Below are 21,824 nucleotides of genomic sequence, written 5' to 3'. Positions count from 1 at the left end.
CTCACCTTACCTAAACAGAGGTGGGGTTACAAGGTAGGTTGCTTCCCGTTTGTGAATACCCTGCAGTGGCCGGCAGCAGCCCATTCAGAGAAACGGGCTTTTGACCGGTCCCAGGAGCCCAATGTCTGACTGGGGAGGGAGAGGCTGCTCCTGCATCCTGGCAGTTGTGCAAGCTGGGACAGGCTGTGCTTGGGTGAGTCTGGGCTTTTTTGGAGAGGCATTCTGTGTGCCAGCACTGCTGGGGCAGCCCTAAGCCTGGTGGCTATTAGCATTCCTGTCATGGAGGAGCAGACACAGGTGATGATGTCCGGATGGCCCACAAGTCCTGTCCTGAGCAGTGGGGTGTGAATTCCAGACTGATGTGTGATCCCAGGAGCCGTCTGTCGAGAGGGAGCACGAGCTGCGGTGTGGTTTGAAAGCAGATGCGGGGAAGCTGAATGCAGTGTTAGTGGCAGCATCGGAGTACGCTTCAAGTGATGTGGCTGCTGCTGTCTGCCCCCAGCCAGGGATGTGACAGCAGCACGTGCGGTCTTTCGCAGGCCCTGCGGGGAAGGAAGAGGAGAACGGCGTCAGCGGGGGGTCCGCTGGGGCGGCATTCCTTCTTTCCGGAGGGGAGGGCCCTTCCAGCGGGAGCGACGAGCGGGGCACGCGCCCGCCTCCCCCCGTTCCCCGCAGCCGCCTATCGGCCTCGCGAGGACGCGGCCGCCGCGCCGTGCCGGCTCTGACCGCGGGGCGGCACCCGCGGGGCTGTGGCGGAGCGCCCCTCCCGAGCGGCCGGAGCGGGCTGCCTCCCACCGGGCCGCGCGGCTCCGCGAGGTGGGCGAGGCGGGAGCGGAGCCGCGGGCCGGGCGGGAAGGCGGGAAGGCTCCCGAGGGCTGTGGTGCGGTGGGGACGCGCCTACGAGGCGCGCTGGGAAACCCTCCCCGTGCCGCTGCGGAGGCTGAGCTCAGGCCCTCACGTAGCAGAGACGGCGCGGACAGAAGGGTCAGGGAGGGCAATAAAAATAGACCGCTGCAGCTGGCTCCGGCTTCAAAGCACGTTTGCAATGCGGGCACAGCACCAGGACGTGCTCCCATCTGCTGCCTGACTCGCACTGCTCGTTCCCCAGATCGGCAGCCCTGGCCAGAGGTAAGAAGCGAGGGAAGGGCTGATTCCCCTTGTCGAATCCTCCAAGCACTGTGGCCGCACAGTTCCCAGCGATGCCGTGTATGGCACGTGGCCGTGGAGGCGTGCTCTTCCCCCTGCAGGAGGAGGAGCCTTCCTCGTGCGGCCCGGGGCCGGCATGGCCGGTGGAGCAGGAAATGGCAGCTGTGGACACGGGGCTCTGGAGTTGAATGAAGGCTGAGGTGCTTGGCGCAGGGGGTCCCGGTGTGCCTGGCACCGCAGATCCAGGCAGGCACCGACCCTCCAGCAGGCGCAGCAGGGCTGGCTTCGGCTGGGAGAGCACCTGGAGCCCACGCTGTGCATCACCCTGCACCGTACCCTGCGCACAGCCCAGCCAGTGACTGAGAAGGAAGCAGAGAGGGTTCAGGAGAACTGGGGCTTATTTGATTCGCTACCCATCCTGCCAGCCCCTCAGGATCCGTCTGCGCCCCGCTGACCAGAGGCTGTTTGTGGAGCAAAGGACGCCGTGCACGCAGCCACCCCCTCCCGGCCCCGGCCACCCTTTGCCAGGCGCTGCGTCACCGTGCCCTCGGGCCCTGCAGTCCCGCCGTGTCCCCATCTCAAGCTTAATTTGCTGCTCGCTGCTGCGCGGAGCGATTTTAATCTCTTAATCACGTTATGAGCAGAGGTGGTGCTGGGCGCGCGCAGGAGGAATGTCTGGAAGTCAGCTGCGTCTGGCGCGGCGGGAGCCCGTCCTGTCCCGGCCACGTGTCCCCACCGCAGCCCGCCTGGTGACAGCCGTCCCACTTCGCCCTGCCCGGCCAGCAGCGCGAGGGCGGGTGGCACTGTGCAGACCGGGGGCAGGCAGGGCTGCGTCCGGCCCGGCTCCGTGGCGGTGGCGGCACGCAGGGAGGTTTCAGGCATCACAGCCGCGTGTCCCGGCCCCGGGCAGGCGCCGAGAGGCGGCTCCGTGGCTGCGGCTGCGGGGGAGCGCACGGCACACGGTAACACAGAAAGGCGTCGGGGTGACTTTCAGTTGAGAGAAAGCCGTGGAGCGGTGGGGGGCCGGGGAAGCCCGAAGAACACATCATAATAACCCCTCGGGGAGACAAAGGCCCTTTGTTTTTGCTCGCTGCTGGCGCTGTGTCAGGCAGGAGCGGGGCAGGCGGCGGGGACGCTTCGCAAAGCACTGGGATGGGCCGGTCGGCAGCGAGCTGCAGATCCACGGGACCGGGCCGTGGTGCCCCGGTGGGGCAGGCAACCACTGGGGAAAGACTCTCAGGAAACGTCCATCATTTGGGCGCGGAGTTCCTGGTTATAGCGGCGTTAATGGCAGCCCGGGCGTACACTCAGAGGGGCGCTTCGCAGGAGGCCTCGCAGCTGCAATTAGCCGGCACTGCCCTCCGGCCACGCGGTTCTCATTAACCTCACCCTGGGAACTCCCCGCTCCCCGCCCCTTCGGGCCCCACGCTCCCTCCTCTTGCCTGGCTCTGGGCAGCGGGACGGAGGCGCTGATGGTACCGCACGCAAATGCCGTGCGGGTGCCCACAGCGTGCGAGTGCTGCGGCCGGGGACGCGGTGCGGCCGTGCTTCATTCTTGCTGGTTTCTTTCCCAGAGGGAATGGAGGGATGCCCCAAACCCCGAACCCATCGCTGGATTGGTGCAGCAAGAGAGCACCGAACAGAACGGCAGCCCCCGCGGAAGAACAACAAAGCCCTGGAATTAGAGATGTGCTGGGAGTTTACTTTACTGCAGAAAAATGTCAGAAATCTGTATTGTTTGGACAGGGATTTGCTGGGGATCGTTAGATAAAAGCCTGGCAGGGACCCAGCCAGGGGGAAAACAGTCGGCCGGCTCCTTTCCCGCGGTGGGGACTGGCGGCTGAGCAGGGGATGCGCTGCACCGCAGGGCGGAACGTCCCGCGGCCCCGGGACAGCGCCGGGCTGCCCGTGTGCGGTGCCATCCTGGGCCGCTGCCAGCAGGAAGCTTCAGCCGTGCCCTGGACGCGTGCTCTGCCCTGGGGCTGCTCTCGCCCCTTTGCCCCCCGGGGCCCCCTGGCAGCGTCTCGCTTGCTAAATTTTGCAGCGGGTTGGGGCAGCTGCTGCCTCCTGTGCCCACGCTCAGCTGTTCTCCTCTCTGTTCAGGTTGCAGTGAGAGCAGATTTCCTGGCACCATCCCAGCTCCCAGATGTTCCTCCTCAGGCTGCAGCTCCGACCTGGAAACAGCAAATTCCTCTTTTTTCCTCAGGATGAGCCAGGCTGTGCTCCTGGCGCTCAGCGCCTGCGGGATGCAGCCATGGCACAGCTGCCGGCTGCCAGCATAGCCTGGCTTTGGAAGGAACGACACAGGCAGACGACGTGGCTTTATATCTGTTACTTTTTAATACTGTTCACTTCTAAACTGACAGAAACCAAGCCAAGCAATCCAGGCCCCTTGCCCTGCCTGGGGAGGAGCACGAAGGCCGCAGCTCCATGGCCACGTGCCCATCCCAGCCTGGTGCTGGGCGCTGGGTTCAGGCAGGGCAGAGCGTCACACCAGCAATGCTCTGTGCCAGCGCACAGCTCCTGTGAATGCATTTAAATAACAAGCTAATGAGCTGCAAAAGCAAAGGCATCTTAATTGCATCTTCTAAAATAGCAATCGGTGGCTGTTCCTCCCAGTGAGGCAGCACCCAAGCTGCACCCGCCCTGCAGGACATGGTCCTGGGTGGGCGAAGAGCACCCAGGGCTGCAGCAGGAGAGGGGCCAGGCTGGGTGCAGCTGCTCGGTGCTGGGTGGGCGCCCAGTGTGGGGACACACAGGGCTGAGCTCCTCGCCCGGCCCCGGGGCTTCCAGAGCTGCCAGAGGTGGGACGCAGCTCTGCAGCCCCAGCAGCCACCACGTCGTGGGGGTGTCCCTTCACCCAGGGGCTCCCCCACCCCATCCCCAGGATGCAGACAGTGTGGGGCTTTGGGTGGAGGGGGCTCCTGGGGAGCCGGGCTGTCCCCGTGGCCCCGGCCAGCACTCAGACCACAAAGTGCAGCCGGTATGTCATCTGGTGGCCATTGTCCCAGGCGTAGAGCACCTTCTCTTTGGGATTGTAGTCAACCTGCGTGGTGAAGGCGTACTCATTGAGGAAGGGCAGCCGCAGCTCTGCCTCGGTGTCCGTGTGCGTGTCGAAGGCATAGGAGATCTGCCCCTCCTTCTGGCTGGAGGTGTCCACGGCGTACAGGATGCCGCAGATGATGAAGCAGTTCCCGTAGGCATTGCGCTTCAGCCCGGTCCTCCAGGTGGTCTCCCTGCGCACCGACAGGTCCCCGGGGTCCAGGCGGCTCAGCACGATCACCTCCTGCTGCGCGTAGTCATCATCTGCTGAGGGGTAGATGACCCAGAGCCCGCTCTCATCCACTGCAAAGTCGATGTCTGAGTGCCCCCTCCACTTCCAGGGTGTCGTGTCCTCATACACCACGTCGTGCAGCAGCGCCCAGCCTGCCACGTAGCGCTCCTTCAGGTCGTACTTGATGATGTTCTTGGTGAAGGCGCGGTTGTAGTAGAAGGCGCCGCGGTACACCACGTGCCCGGTGCCGATCCAGTTGTAGGGCAGCTTGTAGAGGTTGCTCCAGCGGCCTGGGAGGGGTGGGAGGTGTTCAGAGCTCCTGGTGACCACAGCCCAGGCACGGAGCTGTGCCTGGTGCCAGGGGGCACAGAGAGCCTGGGAGCCCCGCACCGCCACCAGCCCTCACCCTGCTTGAAGTTCTCCAGGCTCCTGAACTCCACCAGGCTGTTGCCATAGTAGTAGTTGGTGACATAGATGCGATCATCCTTGGCCGCTGGGTCCTTCATCCAGGCCCCCTCATTGCGCCCATAGCTGTGGTGCTCCATGGGGGGGTCCACTGAACGGATGGTACCTTCACACTCCATCTCCTTCACTGCGGAGGGAGGAGGAGGGGAGGAAGGCTCAGTGCTGCCCAAGATAGTCCGGAGCCACCCACACCGCCAGCCTTCACCCACCTCTGTTGGGCGCTTCAGGGCCCCCAGTGCTGACAGCCCCATCCCCGAGGGCGGTGCCAGGGGGGCTGTGGGCGGCGGTGCGTGGGGCCGGGGCAGTGCTGGGTGCAGCTGTGGTGTGGGGCAGCGGGGGCTCTGCACGTGTGCCGGGCTGAGATGGGGTGTCCGCGAGGCCCCGCTCCTCCTGCCGCTCAGGCACAGCCACCACCCTGGCAGGGCTCTCTGTGCAGACACACAGTGGGGTCAGCACTGGCCACGCGGAGCCATGGGATGGTGCCCACAGCCCCACAACCCTACCCTGAGCACTCACCACGGCTGCTGGCCGCCCTCTGCACCTCCTCCACCTGCCCAGCCTTGTAGTAGGTGATGCCCCGCACCACAGTCTGATGCTGCGCAGGCACCTTGGGCTTGGCCGTGGGCTGCGGGCCCCCTCTCTTGGCGTTTTCCTTCTTGGGCTTCTCAGGCTTTAGTGGTTTCTCCTTGGGTGTGCGGGCAGGCAGCGCCTTGCGGACAGCAGGGAACCGCACCGCCTCCTTCCCACGGCCACCTGCCGTGTCCTGGGGGAGCCCAGTCAGAGCCCTCCAACCCCTCCCCACGATGGAGATGTGGGCACTGCTGCAAGCCTGCAGCACGGCGGGGCTGGGAGTACCTGTGCCTTGCTGTCGGGAGAGGCAGCAGCGTCCTTCTGCAGCAGCTGGTAGCCCAGGTTGGAGATCTCCTTCTTGATGCTGATCATGATGTCGGAGTAGTTCTCATAGCGCTTCATCTGGTCGGCGAGGTGCAGAACGCTCTCCTTCATGATGTCGTTGTCCCGGCTCAGGTTGGTCTTGATGGTCTGGGAGAGAAATGGAGAGAGAGAGGAGAGGGAGAGGAGAGGAGGTGTGGAGCCCCACAGAGGAGCCCACAGCATCCCCAGAGGACCTGAGTACCCAGGTAACACCTGGCCACAGATTGTGGTGCTGCTGGGCTGGATGAAGGCACGCAGTGGGAAAGAAAGGTGCTCACCTCCTCCAGTGTGTTCATCTGGGCCACCACCTTACTGATGTAGGAGTGCACCTTCATCAGGTCCATGCTGTAGAGCGTTCCCTCCAGGAGGTCCACCATAGACTGCAGCTGCAGGGGGAGAGCCAGGCTGGGGTGGGGAGCACAGGGCCCCAACGCATGGCCGTGGTGCCGTGGGGCAGGGAGCTACCTTGAAGAGCTCAGGTGCCTGCTTCTTCAGCTTCTCCATCTTCCACTCGTTCTCGCAGGGGTTGAGTGAAGAGGGCGGCGCGGTGCAGGAGCACTTGCAGTCAACCCCTGAGCTCACCGTCTCCACCGTGTAGAAGTCCTCCACGCGCGCGCTGCCATTCCTGACGCGGCTGCAGGCGTCCTTGCTGAGTGGCCGCAGGATGCACTTGCAGCGGCAGTCAGAGCCCTCCGAGGTCATCCGCACCTGGTCCTCGCCCAGTGCCTGGGGGGACGCAGTGGGGCGGATCCCGTGGAGCCAACAGCCACCGCTGGGCCCCTTCCACTGCATGTCCCTCCCCCGAGGCTCCTGGCCACGGCCCAGCCCAGGCTGCTCCATCTCTGTCCTCTACCCAAGTGACAGTGACAAAGCCCAGAGCCCCTTACCCCCGCAGCAGAACACCATGTTCCTAGGGACAGGGTGTCCACTCCTGCTGCCATCTCCCAGCTGCTGGCCAGCCCCAGGCGGGCAGCTCTGCCCTCGTGTGCTGCAGCATGCCCACGGGGGCCATGGAGCTCACACCCCACACAGGGCCGATTGTTCACGCTGAGCTGCAGCTGCCCCGGGGTGAGCTTGGCTCTGTGGATGGGCTCCCCCATGGCCCACGGCGCATCAAGGGCTCCCTTGTTCCCACACAAGGCCGCACGCTAGCGAGCCCGGGGTGCTGTCGGCTGCTTTTTCCAGATAAGGAGCTGCTCTCTCCCCAGCCCTGCTTGGGAACAATGCTCCCAGCATGCGGGCTCAGTGATGCTGTGCGTCACCCAGTGCGGAGGTGGCTGCACCGCGGGTTTGGCATGGGGAACACCACTTGCTCCCGTCCTGCACTGCTCACCGCATGCTGTGAGCAGGGCTGGGAGCTGCAGCGCAGCAGCTGTAGCTGAGATTTCCCCACCCTGGGCCAGCACCATAGCTGAGTGACGCCAGTGGAGCAGAGAGGGCTGCCTGTTCCCTCTCACACCCATCCATGCGAAAAAAACTTTGTGCAAGCTGGTTTTGGCTGAGACACTGGCTTGGAAAAAGTGGTTTGTGTGTGCTGCAGGCTGTGCTGCAGGCTGCCCAAAGGGCACACAGTTCCCTGGGGGTCAGCAGGTAGCAGGACCTCCTCTCAGGAACCCGTCCCGGGAACACTCTGTGGGGCGGTAGGGCAATGGCAGGGACAATGCTCCCCAACAAAGCTCCAGTGGGGAAGTGAGGAAGGGCAGTGCCTGCAGTCATGGGCACACCGATCACTGCCACTCCTCCTTTCTGTGTCCTGGTGAGCCCCTCGGTGAGGGAATGCAGAGCTCAGTGCTGCTCCAGGGCTCAGGAAAGAGCAAAACCCGGGTGATGGGTGTCCATCGGGACTCTGGGGTTGGGCCAGGTGGTCACCTAGCTGGGTTGGCCAAGGTCTGCCCTGAGCTCAGCCTACCCCTGCAGCCCATGTGCAGGGTGCACCCTGGTGCAGTGGGGAAGGCACTGTCGGGACCTCTGGGAGCGTGAGGACCCTGAGGCCATGGGATCAGCGTGACTCACTCTGGGAACACCCGGTGGCAGGGCTGGGACATGGCTTTAACTCTTGCTGTCCCATCCTCCACGCCCCAGGATTGCAATGAGGCGTGGGAAAGGGCAGTGCCGCAGCATTTCTGCCAGCACTGTGCCTTCCCGACCCAGTGGTGGCTGAGAACAGTGACCAGCACTGCTCCCTCGGCCACCCCACGAGCGGGAGGCTCTCCTTCCTGAGGTTGCAGCATTGCTGCATGTTTTGCATTTCTTTTCATAGGGAAACGAAGGATTCGGCAGCTGGGAGGAAACCATTGGGCTGCTGGCAGCGCTGCAAATGGAACAGGATCTCGTCAACCTCTCGGCAGGGCGCCGCGGGCAGCGAGGGGATGTGGGCAGGGAGCAGATCTCCTTAGCAAACACTGCAGCTCCAAGCCCCGCTGACCTCCCCGTGGCCGTGTCAGCACTTGTGCAAACAGGAGAGAGGGCTGCAAGCTTCGTCCCTCCGTCTCTGCATGGGCTGAGCCAGCAGCACAGCCCTCCCAGACAGGGAACCCTGCTGCTGGCTCAGCCCATGCAGAAATCCACATGCGCAGCAGCATCCCAGAACCATGAGCGCAGCAGCCCCAGCCCTCGCAGTCGCGCACCTTCCAGCCGGTGGCAGCTTCCCGTGGGAGCAGAGCAGGCCGTGCCGTTTCCCTCCCATTGCTTCTTGGCAGCACTGCTCTGGGGAGGAACGGGGCTCAGCGTCACGCTTAGGTGGGGCGTGCACGGCGCCGTAGCACTGCTGCGCGTTGTTTGTGCTGCGCGTGGGGTTGAGCAAACCGAGGTGGGAAGCGGCATTGGCTCCTAAAGCCAGGCAACAAGGGAGCTCCCTTTGCACGGGCGGTAACATTAATCCCCGTTCTGCCCGCTCTACGGCTTCCTTAAACAGGAACCGTATGTTCTATTTATACGTGAAAGGTTATAAACAAGGAAGTCTTAAAAAAAGGTCCTCTCACTGCGGAGGTCGGTGTCAGGAGCATCAGCGGCTCAGTGCGGGCGCTGCTGCCGAGGCCGGCGGACACCCAGCGGTTCCGTGGGGCGGCCGCAGCCCCGCTTCCCCGTGCCGTGTCCGTGCCGTGAGCCGGGGAACTTTCCCAGCGCTGCTCGCGTTTCTGGGACCTACGCAAAAGCGCTCACACGAGCGTCGAATTTGTGCCGTTTGGTGAAACGGGGACGTTCGGCAGCGAGCGCCGGGCAGCGTTCGCCACGATGCGATTTCCGCCGGGGGGTTCCGCGGCTCCGCGGGGGAACCCCGCCGCTCTCCGTCCTCGGGCGCTCGGCACGACGCGGCCCGCCCCGACGCGCGCAGCCGGGCGGGAGGCGGCCGCGGGGCGCGGCGGCGTGCGGGGCTCGGAGCCTCCGAGCTCTGCGTCGGGAGCCGCCCCGCACAGCGCAGCCGCTGCCGCACCGCGGGAACCCGCGCCGTCCGTCTCCCGAGCCGCGCGCGGGGCGCTCCCTCCCGGGCTCCGCTCGCGCCGCCGATCCCCGCCCGCGGCTCCCGGGGCTCCGCCCGCGCCGCGCACCTGAGCCCCGCGCTCCCGCCCCGCTCGCGTCCGGTCCGCTCCGGCCGCGCCTTACCGTGACGGCGCCGCGCGCCGCGGCCAACGCCGGCAGCAGCAGCGCCGGGAGCAGCAGCGCCCGCATGGCGAGAGCGGCGCCGAGCGCCCGCACCGAGCGCCCGCTCCGCCCGGCCCGCGCGGGGAGGAGCCGCCCCGCCCGCCCCGCCCCGGCCCCGCGGCGGCACCGGCCCCGAGCTGCGCCTCGGCCCGCCCCGGCGGAGTGCCCGGTGCCCGCCCCGGGGCCGGACAGCCTCGCGCCGCCCGCGGCTGCCCCCGCCCTGCCGCGCGGTGCCGTGCCGTGCCCCGCCGCCCCCCGCCTGCCACCCCGCAGCCCCACCTCTCCTCTCCTCTCCTCTCCGCCCCCCCACGGAGCAGAGCCCCCCGCGCCGCCCCGAGCCCGGCCGCCCCCTAGCGCCGCACGGCCCCGCGTGGGACGGGGCGGGCCGGAGGGGCGGGGGCAGAGCGCGGCGGGGGCGGAGCGGGGCGGACGAAGGCGGAGCTTCGATCCCCGCGGGGATATCCGGCGGCGCGGGCGGACTACGCTTCCCGGCGTTCCCCGCGGGAGGCGGGGCGGCCCGGCACGGCCCGTGCGCGGCGCCCGCAGCGGCGGCTCGGGGCTGTCAGCAGCGCCCGGAGCGGCCATGGGGCAGCGCGGCCGCCGGGGCCCCTGAGAGCCGCCGCGCCCCGGCCCCGGCGCCGCCATGGAGCTGGAACCGCCCGCGGAGCTCCCGGAGCCGCGCGCCGCCGCCGCCAAGGGAGCGCCCCGCAACGGTGAGTGTGTGAGCGGGGCGCGGGGCCGGGCGCGCTGCGGGGCCGCTGGGCGGGGGGTGGGGGGGGAGCGCGGGGAGCGGGCCGGGCCGGCCGTGCCGCGGGGCCGCGAGGCGGTGCGGGGCGCGGTGTCGCGTTGCGGTCCCGGCTCGGGTCCCGCAGCGGCGGGTGGGGACGCGGGGTCCGGCGGGGGCACAACAAAGGCCGCGGCCGCGCTGCCCCCCCCCCCTCCCCCCCAGCAGCCCCTCCCGGCCCCGCGCTTTGTGCCCCGGGCGCTGCCCCGGCCCTGAGCGCCGCGGGCGGGAATCCGCGCGGGGGGGGCGCGGCGCTCCGGGGGGCGGTGGTGCCCCGCGCCGCTCCCGGTGCCGCCCCCGCGCCGCCGCTCCCCGCGTTTCGGGCCGCGCTCCGGGCGCTGCAGGCACCATTTGGGCCCTTTTACACTTCCAGTATGCAGCTGCCGCATCTGCACTTGAATGTCCCTGCCAATTTTTATGGCTTACGATTGCATTTTACCATCTTAAGGCCCTTTTCTCTACAAAGGATTCTCTCAAACAAAAGGGGCTCCTTATCGGGCAGTGCGGCGTTTGCTGCCTGCGAGCGCTGCCCCGATGCGGAGATGGGCAATGCTGTAACCACCCACGAATGTCCCTCGGGGCTGTGACCCTCGGCACGGAGTTGCTGGATACGTTTTATCTCCCTTAATTAGATGCTCGGTTGGATGAGAAGCACTGCATCTTTCCTTTCCAACTTTCTGCCTTGCTTTGGGAGCTGTTGCTGCCGTGGTGCCCCGTTCAGCAGCTTCAGCGGTTTGCCTGCGCTCACTGTTTTCCCCAAAGAGATGTGGGCTCGGGGTCCCCTTTGTTTGCTCCCCCTGGTTTCCAGCAGCTCGGTGCTGGCGGTGCTGCCGGTACCCGCAGCCCGTCCTGCAGCTCCATGGGTGATGTAACCCCGCTGCTGCTTTGCCTCCAAAATCGCGGAGTGCTGACGCGGTGCAGAGCTGCTGTGCGACCTTCAGCCCCTGCCCGGCTGGGTGCAGCGCTTTGCTGGCTCAGAAAATACCTGAAATGGCCGTGGGAGTACGGGCTGGGGGCGCTTCCCCTGCCTAACAAAGGTTTCTATCCCTTCTGGTACCTCGAAGCACGGTATCTATGCTCGCTCCAATTAAACTTTATGGCACTGCGTATAGAAGTAGGTTACATTAGCGGTGCCTCTGTTAAAACCCATTAATGAACTTAAGCTCTGCACGTGGCTCCCGGATAACCCTGAGCAGACTGCCGGGGTGCGCTGCGGGCCGTGGGGGGAACCCCAGCATTGCTTTGAAATGCAGCCGTGTGGCTCCGTGTCGGCACTTACAGCCTTGTTGTCAGAGCGGCGTTTCGGGCGCCCTCACCTTCTGGGAGGGTTTCCCTCAGTGTGTAACACACACTGTGATGCTGCACGTGGGGGGTGGGGGGTGAAATGCGCTATTTCTCAAAATGGGTTCCTGAGGGCACCAATCTCTCCTGCAGCAGAAGCGATTCCTTCCCAGCGGGGTCCTTCTGGATGTAAAGCTCGGTGGGAACCGCAGCGAAGCAGCTCTGGAGTTGAGGCTGCGCGGGCAGTGCTGGAAGGCGGTGTGTCGGGAAGCAGCAGAGCTGCTCGGGTTCCTTCAGGTCAGGCGGCTCTCCAGTCGGGTGAGCCTTGTGGCAGAGCGGAGGGAGAGCCGAGGGACCTCAGGGCTGCGCTGTGCTCTGAGCAGCCGCTGCTCCGCGTCCTCCCCTTTCCCGCAGCTCTCTTAGAAATGTTACTGACGGTTTTAGTGGCTCTTTATGCTCGGTTGCTTTGCATCTGATGAGATAAGCCTTTGCCTAACAAAGGCTGCTCGGTGGATATCGCTGGGTCGTAGCTGCCTCGCTATAAACATTACTTTGAAGCTGTAGGAAGAAAAACAAATAGTCGTGGAATGGCACCGCTGCTGAAGTCAGATCGAGTCCAGGAGAAGCTGTGGTGTGAGCCGAGCGCAGCGCGGGTTGGAGCTGCAGGGCCGGTCACAGCCGCAGTGACACAGCGCAGTTCTGAGCTGACTGTGAGGACGGACTGCGGTTTGGGGAGAACGAATCCCTCCATTTTGATTCGACGGTGAGATGGAAAAATGCCTTTGGTGTGGAGTTGGAACTCAGCATTGATGGCTTCTGTAGATCATTAATCGGGAAAGGCTTCCTGCGTGTCCCTGTGAGTCCCGCTGTGTGTCCAGCAGGCGCTGTGTGCTGTGACAGTTGTTTTTCCCACTTTGCTATGCTGTGTTGTGGAGATGCTCTGCTGTGGGACAGGAGGGCGCCCTGCTGCGGGGCCGGGCCCAGCCCTGCTGCCGTGTCCCCGGCAGGTCGCTTTCCATAGCTTTTTGCAGGAGGGGGATGAGGAGGTTCGGTAAGTTACTGTTCAGCTCTTACGTGGTGGTGGCTTCGAACAAACGCATTGGGCTGCATTCTCTGAGAATGAGAGCACAGTTTATCCTGTTGATAAACTGCCTATTTAAATAAAGCCTTCAGCAGTGTAATCTGGTAATTCTAATGAAGTCATTTACATAAAGAATTGGCCCCGGCTCTCATCAGATGGCTGCTGGTGAGCTGCAGTGCATTCTTTCCCTCCAGCTGTATTAAAGTGGCCTTTTGATCCTTCTTTTTTTTTTTTTGAGCCTTTAAGCCACAGTGGTTATCACTTTGCGGAGTTAATTGAGAAAGGGGAGTTGAGGGACAAGAGTACCCTTCGAGGTTTAGCTGAAGTCTTAATTATTACAGTTCTAATTACCTCATGGGGAAAAAAAAAAACTTTCAGATTTTATGCTGGTAGAAATGGTTCTGTACAAATGGTTTTTGTAGAGGAAACGCTGCCGGTGGGACAGCTTCAATGCAATTCTGCGTTGGTAAATGATTAGCAGTAACTTACCTTGAGCAGTGCGTGTGCAGTGCCTCAGTGCTGCTCCAGCCCCGCGATGTGTCCCGAGGGTGGGCCGACCCCACGTCCTTCAGACCCCGCAGGAGCCGCTCTGCCTCCCGTCGCCTCATCATCCCGGTGACTGTTGGTGTGGGTGCTGCTGCTTGGAGGTGTTTCTGTCTCGGTGAAGGTGTCTGAAGCTGTTCTTCATTTCCCTCGTGTGCATCAGGAAAATTAAAGCTAAAAACTCACCCAAGCTGTAATACGAGGCTGGCTGTGAACTGCTGCGGTGCCATTGCCTTGAAATACCTCTTCCTGCTGAAACTTCTTGGGAACTTTAAATATCCCATGGAGATGTAGCGTGGAGTTCCGAAGCCTTTGAAGGACGGCTGTGGTGGCGGTAGTGACGAAGCGGAGGACTTCTGTTCCTTCCATGGCGGCTCTGCCGAACGCTGCCTGTCCTTCAGAGGTCTTCACTTTCAGCCTCACAGCTGGGACTTTTTTGTTTGTCAGTGTGCATTACAAACTGATCAGAGTGTATTGCTACTGTGTGTTATGTGCACTTCTGCTGTAAGACTGCGCATCCTGAGCCAATGCTATGAACGGCAGCCGAGCAGAGCCCTTTCTGTTGGTTCAGGCAGTGATCATTCTTACCTGTGGGTAACTCGAGTTACTGGCAGAGCTGTGCTTTGCTGTTGCAGAGGAGGCCCTGCTGAGTGGTCAGGTCGGGTTTGTCAAAGTCTGTGTGTCTAAAAAGAGCTGAAGCCCATCTCCCACCAGAACGGCACCCACAGGCCTGTGGTGGGGGCGTTGCCCTGGCTTGCAGAACTGGAGAGAGGTGAGGAAGCGTCTGCTGAGCGCAGGGCTGTGTAAGCTCGTCTTCCTGCTGTGCAGCAGTGATCTGAGCGTGGTGGTTTGGTGCATCCAGCGGTGCTTGTTGGCTCTGTGCTGCCTGTCTTTGCCTCCTTCCATCTTCCTGCTTACCTGACGCACGCTCTACTGCTGTGTCACCTGAATGCATGAGCTGACCCTTACTGCGTCTTAATTTACGTACGGCTCTCCTCAGAACTGTCCCTACCACAGGGTGATATCCATAAAAATGACACTTCCTAGTCTTGAAAAAGCTCCCCGGGCCTGCTGGAGACATGAGAAAAGGGCACCCAGCAGGAAGGGAGGCCCATGACTCGAAGCGTTCATCAATCATTTTCCTGGCACCAGGAAACCAATCAGCCCTTCTAAGGGGCAGAGTGCGATCAATCACCCGCGGTGGGAAGTGGGACCCCCCCGGCCCTATCGGTGCGCCTCTGTGTCGGCACAGCGCCGGTGCTGTCGGCACTCACTGCTCCTGGGGAGGGAACTCCTGGATGCTCATCCCATTTTGTGCCTTAAACTTTGTGATTCTAAATAAAATCTTATGTCTATGTATATCTTTGTTATAGCCAGTAGGCAGGGGCTATTTGAGCTCTTCTTTTCTAGTAAGATGCTGTAAATTGAAACAAGTTGTTCGTGGCTGTTTCTGTGTAAACCTGTGTGGTTACAGAACGTGCTGCTGTTGGCAGTGGGCGGTGGGAGCAGGCTGGGGGTGGCCATGCTCAGCTCTGCAGGGCTGCGGCCTGCTGCCTTTGGCAGCTCAGGCTGCTTTCCTCCTTCTGTTCTAATAGTGACAGAAGTGTGACACAGGTGTTGTGATAACACCAGCACTCTGTTCCCTCACACCGGGTGCGGGCTGTAGGAGGGCTCTGGGCCGGCAGTGGGGCAGCATGCCCTCCTGGTGCCAGCCCCATCCCCAAGGACAGGTGCTGTTCCTATGCGTGCTCTCTGCTGTGGAGCATTTCTGACGCTCAGAACAGAAGTGCTTCATTCAGAAATACTCTGGAGTTTAACTCTGTGAGAAACCCCAGTGTTTAATGCACACCGTGGTGCGCTCCGTGCTGGCTGTTGGGCAGAGCAGCTCCTGGGCCTGTGTCCATCGCTGATGCCTTCAGGTGCTGGGCAGCAAGGGCAGCCAGGCCCGGCTCCACGCGGCTGGGCTCAGTGTGACCCAGCCTGGCTCAGTGTAGTGCCTGTGGGCTGTGGCTGGTGACAGCATGGCAGCTGCTCGCAGTGCTGGGGATGAGATCCTGGTTAGTAATTAAAAGCTTTGAAATGACCTTGAATCTAAAGCTGTCTCCAAGTAAATTTATGGCTTTTCTTCATTGCAGAAGAGGTTAGGTACAATGGTGTGTTGTGCTGCGCAGCGTGTAATGGTGGCCTTGGGTGAAGGTGGGAGGTATCGTGTGCAGCTGGCCTGCGCCCAGCTGTGCTCCCATCTCTAGTTGAAAACAAATGTAAAGGTGAAGTGGGATGTATGTGGGAATCACCAAAGAGAATAGGACAGTGTGCTGATGCTTAATTGCTTTGGAACTTTTTCTTTTACACAGTTAACTCTAAAATAATATTGAAGTTCTTCATGTTCTTTTTGAGCCGTTGCCTTTTGTGTTGAGCTGTGATTAGAAATTCTGATTTTTAACTACAGAAAGTTATCCTATTTGTCAGTAAGGAAGATAATGCCCAGAAAGTGATGCAGTGCTACAGAGTAAGCTAGAATGCTTGAATCTCTTGTGGCTTATGGTATAGATGCTCAAAGAAAAGCCTGCTGCCATCTTGCCCTTCTCCAGGGCAGGGCTCAAGCTGCCCTGTTGAGGACAATTTGTCTCATTCAGTCCCTGTGGATCAGGTCATGCTAGGATTAATGATTTTGGTAGGATGAGGTATTGCCAGGCTTGGCCGGGGTTTACGGTTGGGATGGGGTCAGGTAGGCTGGTGCTCAAATGACGAGCCTTGAGCTGCAACGCCGGCCAAGCAGAACGTGGCCCATCTGTGAGGTGCGGTGGACAGCGGGGCTCCTGAGGTGGGAGTGCTCCCATTTTGATCTCATAGGGTGTTTAATTTCTGTGTAACACGAGGAGAGAACTCAGATGTCTCTGGTCTGTAAGCATGAAGGTGTCGGGTGCTGCTGAGCCAACTGTCGGGGGAGTGGTGGTGGGATGGAGGCGGCCGTGGTGGCGCTCCGGCCCAGTTCTGCTGTGCACGGCCTGGTGAGTGGGGCGGTCCCCTGGAGCATCTGCATGGCAAATGCTGTAGAGTGCCAAGCAAGGGAACGGTTAAGTTCTGCTGGGAGCTGCTGTGGTGTTTTATGGATTTTTTTGTTCAATTTAATGGAGTACTGGTTAATTGCCATGCCTGTACTTAATTAAATTAGAATTAAAGCTTCAGATTTGTCTTTAGAGTGTCAGTGTACCCTAAACTCACTTGAAAATGACTTTTCCATTGGGAAGAATGGAAACTTCCTTTCTTTAAATAGCCTACATTTTTCCTGTGTTTCAGGCAGGTAACCTCCTACTACAACTGGAGACAAATGTCCTCAAATATCTGAACGTTGGGAATGATGCTTCTCTGTTAGAGCTATTTTCTGGTTATCAAACATCTTTCTGATGTGCTTTTCATAATGCTTCAATGTGTTACCACACTTAAAAGCTAATAAGACATGGCATCCCACAGAATGAGATTACAGCAGGCGGATGTGGATGGAATGAGGCCGAAGGAGAAAGGAAAGTTCCTGGAGTCGCACTCAGCAGGAGCCAATGCAGTCTGCAAACACGGCGGGCAGCAGGCAGAGGGAGGTGGTGAGAGAGAATCAGATTTCCCCCATTTCTTGTCTGTGTGCACTCTTCATCCCTGGGAGGCCAAATGCTTAACGTAAGCTTCTCACGCTAACGAAACCCAAAGCTGGTGTTGGTAGGGCTGCAAGGGAAGAGCAGCTGGTACTGGGAGGCTGTCAGTCACTGAATTTCACGAAAGCTGTTTGAAACAGTAATAGAGGAAGAGAAGTATTTTTAGCAGTGCAGAAATGCAGAATGCCAGCAGTAGGCTCCTGCACATGGTACATACCTGCTGCAGCTCAACTACCCTGTTTGGTAATTAAGCTTTATAGGAAGGTGCTGTACCCAGGCTGTTAGAAAGCTTTCACTCTTCACTGTCAGTGGTGGCTCTGGGCCCCTCTGCCCGCAGTGCTGCAGTGCCAGGCAGCCCTGCTGTGTCACCAGGCAGGCTGAAGGTGGCACTTTGGGGTGGGCACTGCGCTGCTGTGATGGAACACAGAAGGTCCTGAAAACTGCTCTGGAACTCGTGGTAAAGCTGATACCACGGCATCGCAGGGCTCCTTTCTGCCTCCATTTTTGCCTCTCAGGAGGCATTTCAGGAATCCTGTGACTTTTGATGGCATCAATAAATCAGACACCACACCGACAGAATTTTACTGGAATGTAAACAGATGTTTAAAATAAGGATGTCTGTATAGTGTTTGAGTACAGTGCAGGTACAGCTCTTTAAGCACTAGGGACATTGAATTGCTGTGATTATCTGCTTTCGGTTGTAGTTGTGAATAGGAACTGTGACTGTTTTCCTTTTTGACACAACACAAAATGTTCACTGGGAGGTGACCTTACCCCGCTCCCCTCTGCAGGCAGCGTGTTTTCCTCGCTGAGGTGAGATGAGCAGCTCCACCCGATGTAGGGGAAAGGGGAGGAATGTCTCTGTATGGTAGAATTAGCTGATAAGGGATAATGAATCACCTCTAGCTCAGGTCTGTTTAGCAGCAGCTGATCTGTGGAGCTGTGGGCCAATCAGCCTCACCTCGGACCACAGGGAGAGCATGGAGCAAATCTTCCTGAGAGATGTTCCCAGGCACGTGCAGGATGGGAGGTAACTGGGACCACTGTGGCTTTACCCAGAGCAATTCATGCCTTCTTCCTCTTCTGAAGAAATGACTGGACCCCTGAACGAGAGAGCTATTTGCTGCTCACCTTTATGTGAAGCAAGGCAGTCTGCCATGTAATCGGTGTAACCAACTGGGGAAGTGTGAGTGAAGATCTGCCTGCGCTGTCTGGCTCGAGGACAGCGGCCCCTCAGTGGTCTGCCTGGGGTCAGTGCTGGGTGATGGGATGGAGCATGCTCGTTGGACTGGCAGATGGCACCAGACTGCTCTGGAGGGCACAGCTGCTATTCAGAAGGACTTCAGTAACCTGAAGGAAGGGGCTTTGGTTGAAACAGTTCCCCAGGACAGATGTCAAATCCTGCATCTGGAAGATGGTAACACCATGCAGTGGTGTGGGCTGGGGAGCAGCTCTGCAGAAAAGGATGTGGGGCCCCAGGGAACCTCAGGAGCATGTCTGTAGTGTGTGCTTGTGATGATAACAGCTGATTGTGGGTTGGCTCGTGTGTAGCCAGCAGGCTGAGGGGAGTGACCATTCCCCTGTGTGGCATGGTGAAGCTGCAGCTGGATCACTGAGATGGGAGGTGAGCTGCAGCACGCCTGGAGTGGGGCTGCTGGGACGGCTGGGGCAGGAACACGTGACAAATGAGGACAGGCTGAGGGGATTGCATTTGTTTAGCTTGGTGAAGAGGAGGCTAAGTGGGGATTAATTGGTGCTCTTCCAGCCCTCTAAAAGTGGTTATAGATAAAAATGAAGTCAGTGCTCCTCCAGAGGTTTGTGGCAAAAGGTCAAGACCATGGTTGTGAGCTGCAAGAAGGGGAATTCCTGCTGGATGTCTCAGGGAACATGGGAATAAAGATGGTGTTGGGAGTGATGCAGCACTGGAACAGGTGTCCAGAGAGGCTGTGGAGTCTGCGTCTTTAGAGATGGTCAAAGCTTAGTGAACAGCCCTGAGTAAGCCAATCCAACCTTGAAAACAGGTCTCCTTCCAGTGGAACATCAGCTGGATCTTTCTTCCTTACCAGTGTCCTTCTTTTGCAATCACACAAAGCATCACTGCAGTTCATCAGACAGATTCATCTGCAGAATTAATTATCCGCTGGTAAAGCAGTGGGAGATGCAAGTCACTGAATGTGCATGCTCTTGTGCTTATGCTGACTGTAGCTCTCCCATGCTTGCTCGGGGCACTATACTCACTGTACTCTTCCTGAGTGTGACATGGTGTCCCAACACCAAATGTTACCAAAACTCATGCATAGATACCTTCAAAGTCCAATGCTATGGCACAGGTTCAGGCGAAGTTCATTTCTAGGAGAGGGGTCCATATAGCCCTTCAATTAGCATGAGTGGGACAAGGGCAGCCGGAGGTCAAGAGAAGTTCAGAATAGCATAACCTCTTTTTGCTGGCATTTCCAAATGTTCCTCATCCTGCACAGCCCTCCCAGCTCTCCTTGCCATCATGTTTACTATACAGCTGTAAAAGTCACAGAACAAGGCCTGGCTTGATACAAGGGAAGTTAGAGATTGAGTGGTTGAGAATAGGTAGCATTGTTGTTTAAAACAGGAGAAATAATTGATTTATGTTATGGTGGCCAATTAGGCTGTAAACTGAGAAACTCTTAAAGCAACCCTGTGGCTTCAAGGCAGCTTTTTGCTCTGATTTCTGCTCAGCAAATAGGGGGTGCCCCAATAAAGGTCATCAGCTCCATGAGCTAAATTATTAATTCCTTTCATGCCACTCTGGGCTTGTAAACAGTATATAATACAGGAAAACAATTGGCACCGTTCACTTAGTGGGCAGAGGGAAAGGTCAGAGGGTAAATAGTTGTATTGGCAACAGCTGGTCTTCAGAGCTGAGCAGACTTTTGTCCTTCTCGTCCCTTAGACCAAACCTGTTCCCAAAGTCGTAGCTGGCTGTTGATCTGTATCTCTTAGCTGAATTGTCTTTAGGAATTTAATGTTGCATATCATCATGAAAGTAAAAGGGCTGGCAGTGTGAGGGTGAGGAATGTGGATAAGAATGCTTCATCGTCAACCTGGCCAAGGCAAGTTGTAGAGAAAGTACTTGTGCTTTGGTAAAGTTATAAAAAAAAATCTTGAGGTGTGATTTGAGATTAAGAGGCTCTGAACACTGCTTTGCCAGCAGCATGAGAGCAGAAGTGCTGCTGTTCTGCTGTTGTGGACTTGCCCTGCTGTGTGTCTGGGGGCAGTTGTTGCTGGGTCCCAGCAGCGCCTGCCAGAACGTGGAGGCACATCTCAGAACTCTGGGCTTGAGCAGAAGGAATTGTGAGCTGAGAGTGGTGGCTTTGGTGAATGGATTGGTGAATATACTAGGAATTAAGAGCATGTGAAATGTCAAGCCTGGACTGACATTTCCCTGTCCAGTGTGGCTAAGAGATACTGTTGTGTTTCTGTTGTCTGTAACATTTAAAGTGGCATCATAGCAGCAAGTGTAGAACTACAGGAGTTTAAAAATCCATACCAGGTTGCTCTTCAAATGCTTACTGCTCAAAAATCACTCTTCCAAAGGCATGTGCTACTTGGTTGCCTTTTGCATGATACTCAATGACTAACTGCAGCTGTTGGCAGGTGTAGCTTACTGCCCAGGTGGCTTCCCCTGCAGTTCTGCCATCTGGTGCTGGGGCAGCAGGTAACCCCCAGGTAGATGGCCATCTGCTCATCTGCTGCCTCAGCCTTTCTGAAAGCTCAGCTGTGCACAAAAAGGGCATCTCTGTGGGCTTGCTGGTTGGGCTTGCCAATTCTACCACTGTCAGAGTAAAAGTAATGCTGCACTCATTTTCATATATATATGAAAGTATATATGGCTTAAATAGGAAAAGCAAGGGAAAAACAAACAAACTGTGAGGCTCTTCCCTGGAACCTGAAACTGTTCAGAAATCCTGGGTAGCAAATACCTTTATTTCAGCAGGAAACAGGATAGACATAACCCGGTGCACTTCTGCCTAAACCTGTCATTGCTGTTTTTGTGACTGGCATGCAGTGCGCTGAGCTGAAGCTGTTGGTCCTGTACTGTAAGACCAGGTCTCCTAAGCAGAGCACTCATGGATGTGGCAGGAGGGTTCTGTTAGCACAGGCATGGTCTGTCTGCCTTGTCTGCTCTGTGACAGCGGTCTGCTGGAGTGCTTACATCTGCATGGTTTGCCTAATTACAGCAGAACTTTTCACTTCTCAGTATAAACAATAGCCTTCAGTGCATTGCTGCTGCCACATAAATCAGAACTGTAAGAATGTGGAAGATGTGGTTTGGGCTGACAGTGAGCTGTGGCTGCTCTGTGCCTGAGGAATGTAAACTCGTAGTGTGTATTTACTGTGTCTTAAGGATAAATATGATAATGATAAATTTGTGGTATCTGCTAGCATCAAAATGATGGACACTGATTTGTTCAACTTGGGCACTTGTGGTAAGGGGATAAGAGTAAATGTTGTCCATTTTGAGGGAGATCAAGATCCAGAGAGAACATCTTCATTCTACCCAATCTCAGATTAGGATTGATCCCGTTACAGGAAAATGGCTTTTTCTTGGCTTGGCTCCTGGAAAGTTGGGTCCTTCCCAAAATGCAGGGGTACCTGGCAGTCGCTGCAGATCGCAGTCTGTCTTGGTGGTTTCTATTAGCAGAACACAGGAAGGTTGGTCTGTTTGCTCTTTCAGCTGTTCCAAAATAAAGCTTTTGGAGCGTCTTTGTCTTTAAAGGCATTGCTTCCGGAACTCCTTTGGCTCCACTGTCAGTGTTCTGTGTACTTCTGGAAGGGAATCTGTCTTCCTATCAGGGATCTCTTGAGGCTGCACCGGGCACAGACAGCGTGGCATCTCTTCACTCTGCAGTAGTGCTTTGCTTTCAGGATGACACTGTACACAGCTTAAAGCTGTCAGAACTGGGATTTCTTCATGGTGAAAATGTTCTTAACCCACTGCAGGTCAGATTGCCAGATGGCTGCTCTGAGAGCCAGAAAAGGTCTGCAGATAAT

At 58.6% G+C, this 21,824-nt stretch overlaps 2 protein-coding genes and 1 non-coding gene across 8 annotated transcripts in view; 2 read left to right on the top strand and 1 right to left on the bottom strand.

Annotated features, from left to right (window-relative positions):
- Positions 1 to 3,463: 3,463 nt before the first annotated feature.
- OLFML2A (olfactomedin like 2A) lies at positions 3,464 to 9,502 on the bottom strand. Of its 4 annotated transcripts, XM_040649153.2 has the most exons (9): positions 9,422 to 9,502; positions 8,446 to 8,524; positions 6,284 to 6,544; positions 6,097 to 6,204; positions 5,741 to 5,926; positions 5,402 to 5,648; positions 5,095 to 5,313; positions 4,827 to 5,012; positions 3,464 to 4,710 (listed from the first exon to the last, which is right to left on the bottom strand). In XM_040649153.2, exons 3-9 carry the CDS (start codon positions 6,518 to 6,520, stop codon positions 4,109 to 4,111), a joined length of 1,785 nt encoding a protein of 594 aa, XP_040505087.1. In that variant the 5' UTR covers positions 6,521 to 6,544; positions 8,446 to 8,524; positions 9,422 to 9,502; the 3' UTR covers positions 3,464 to 4,108. The 4 variants fall into 4 exon arrangements, with proteins under 4 accessions (XP_040505087.1, XP_046757801.1, XP_015135337.1 ...); XM_046901845.1 differs by having other exon boundaries at positions 6,284 to 8,524; XM_015279851.4 differs by lacking the exon at positions 8,446 to 8,524.
- MIR6712 (microRNA 6712) lies at positions 7,944 to 8,053 on the top strand. The gene has a single exon (NR_105583.2). It is a non-coding gene; the product is annotated as a microRNA 6712 (primary transcript).
- Positions 9,503 to 9,941: 439 nt separating the features above from the next.
- Positions 9,942 to 21,824, top strand: part of NR6A1 (nuclear receptor subfamily 6 group A member 1) — a 65,241-nt gene continuing 53,358 nt past the window's right edge. For all 3 annotated transcript variants that reach the window (XM_015279584.4, XM_015279583.4, XM_015279582.4), the window contains exon 1: positions 9,942 to 10,173. In XM_015279584.4, the coding sequence (XP_015135070.1) occupies positions 10,104 to 10,173 (70 nt within the window). In that variant the 5' untranslated portion in view covers positions 9,942 to 10,103. The remainder of the gene's footprint in view (positions 10,174 to 21,824) is intronic.

Source organism: Gallus gallus, chromosome 17, assembly GCF_016699485.2.
Source record: "Gallus gallus isolate bGalGal1 chromosome 17, bGalGal1.mat.broiler.GRCg7b, whole genome shotgun sequence".
NCBI classification, from domain to species: domain Eukaryota; kingdom Metazoa; phylum Chordata; class Aves; order Galliformes; family Phasianidae; genus Gallus; species Gallus gallus.
Note: the sequence above shows the minus strand (reverse complement) of the source record. Positions and strands in the feature narration are given on the sequence as shown.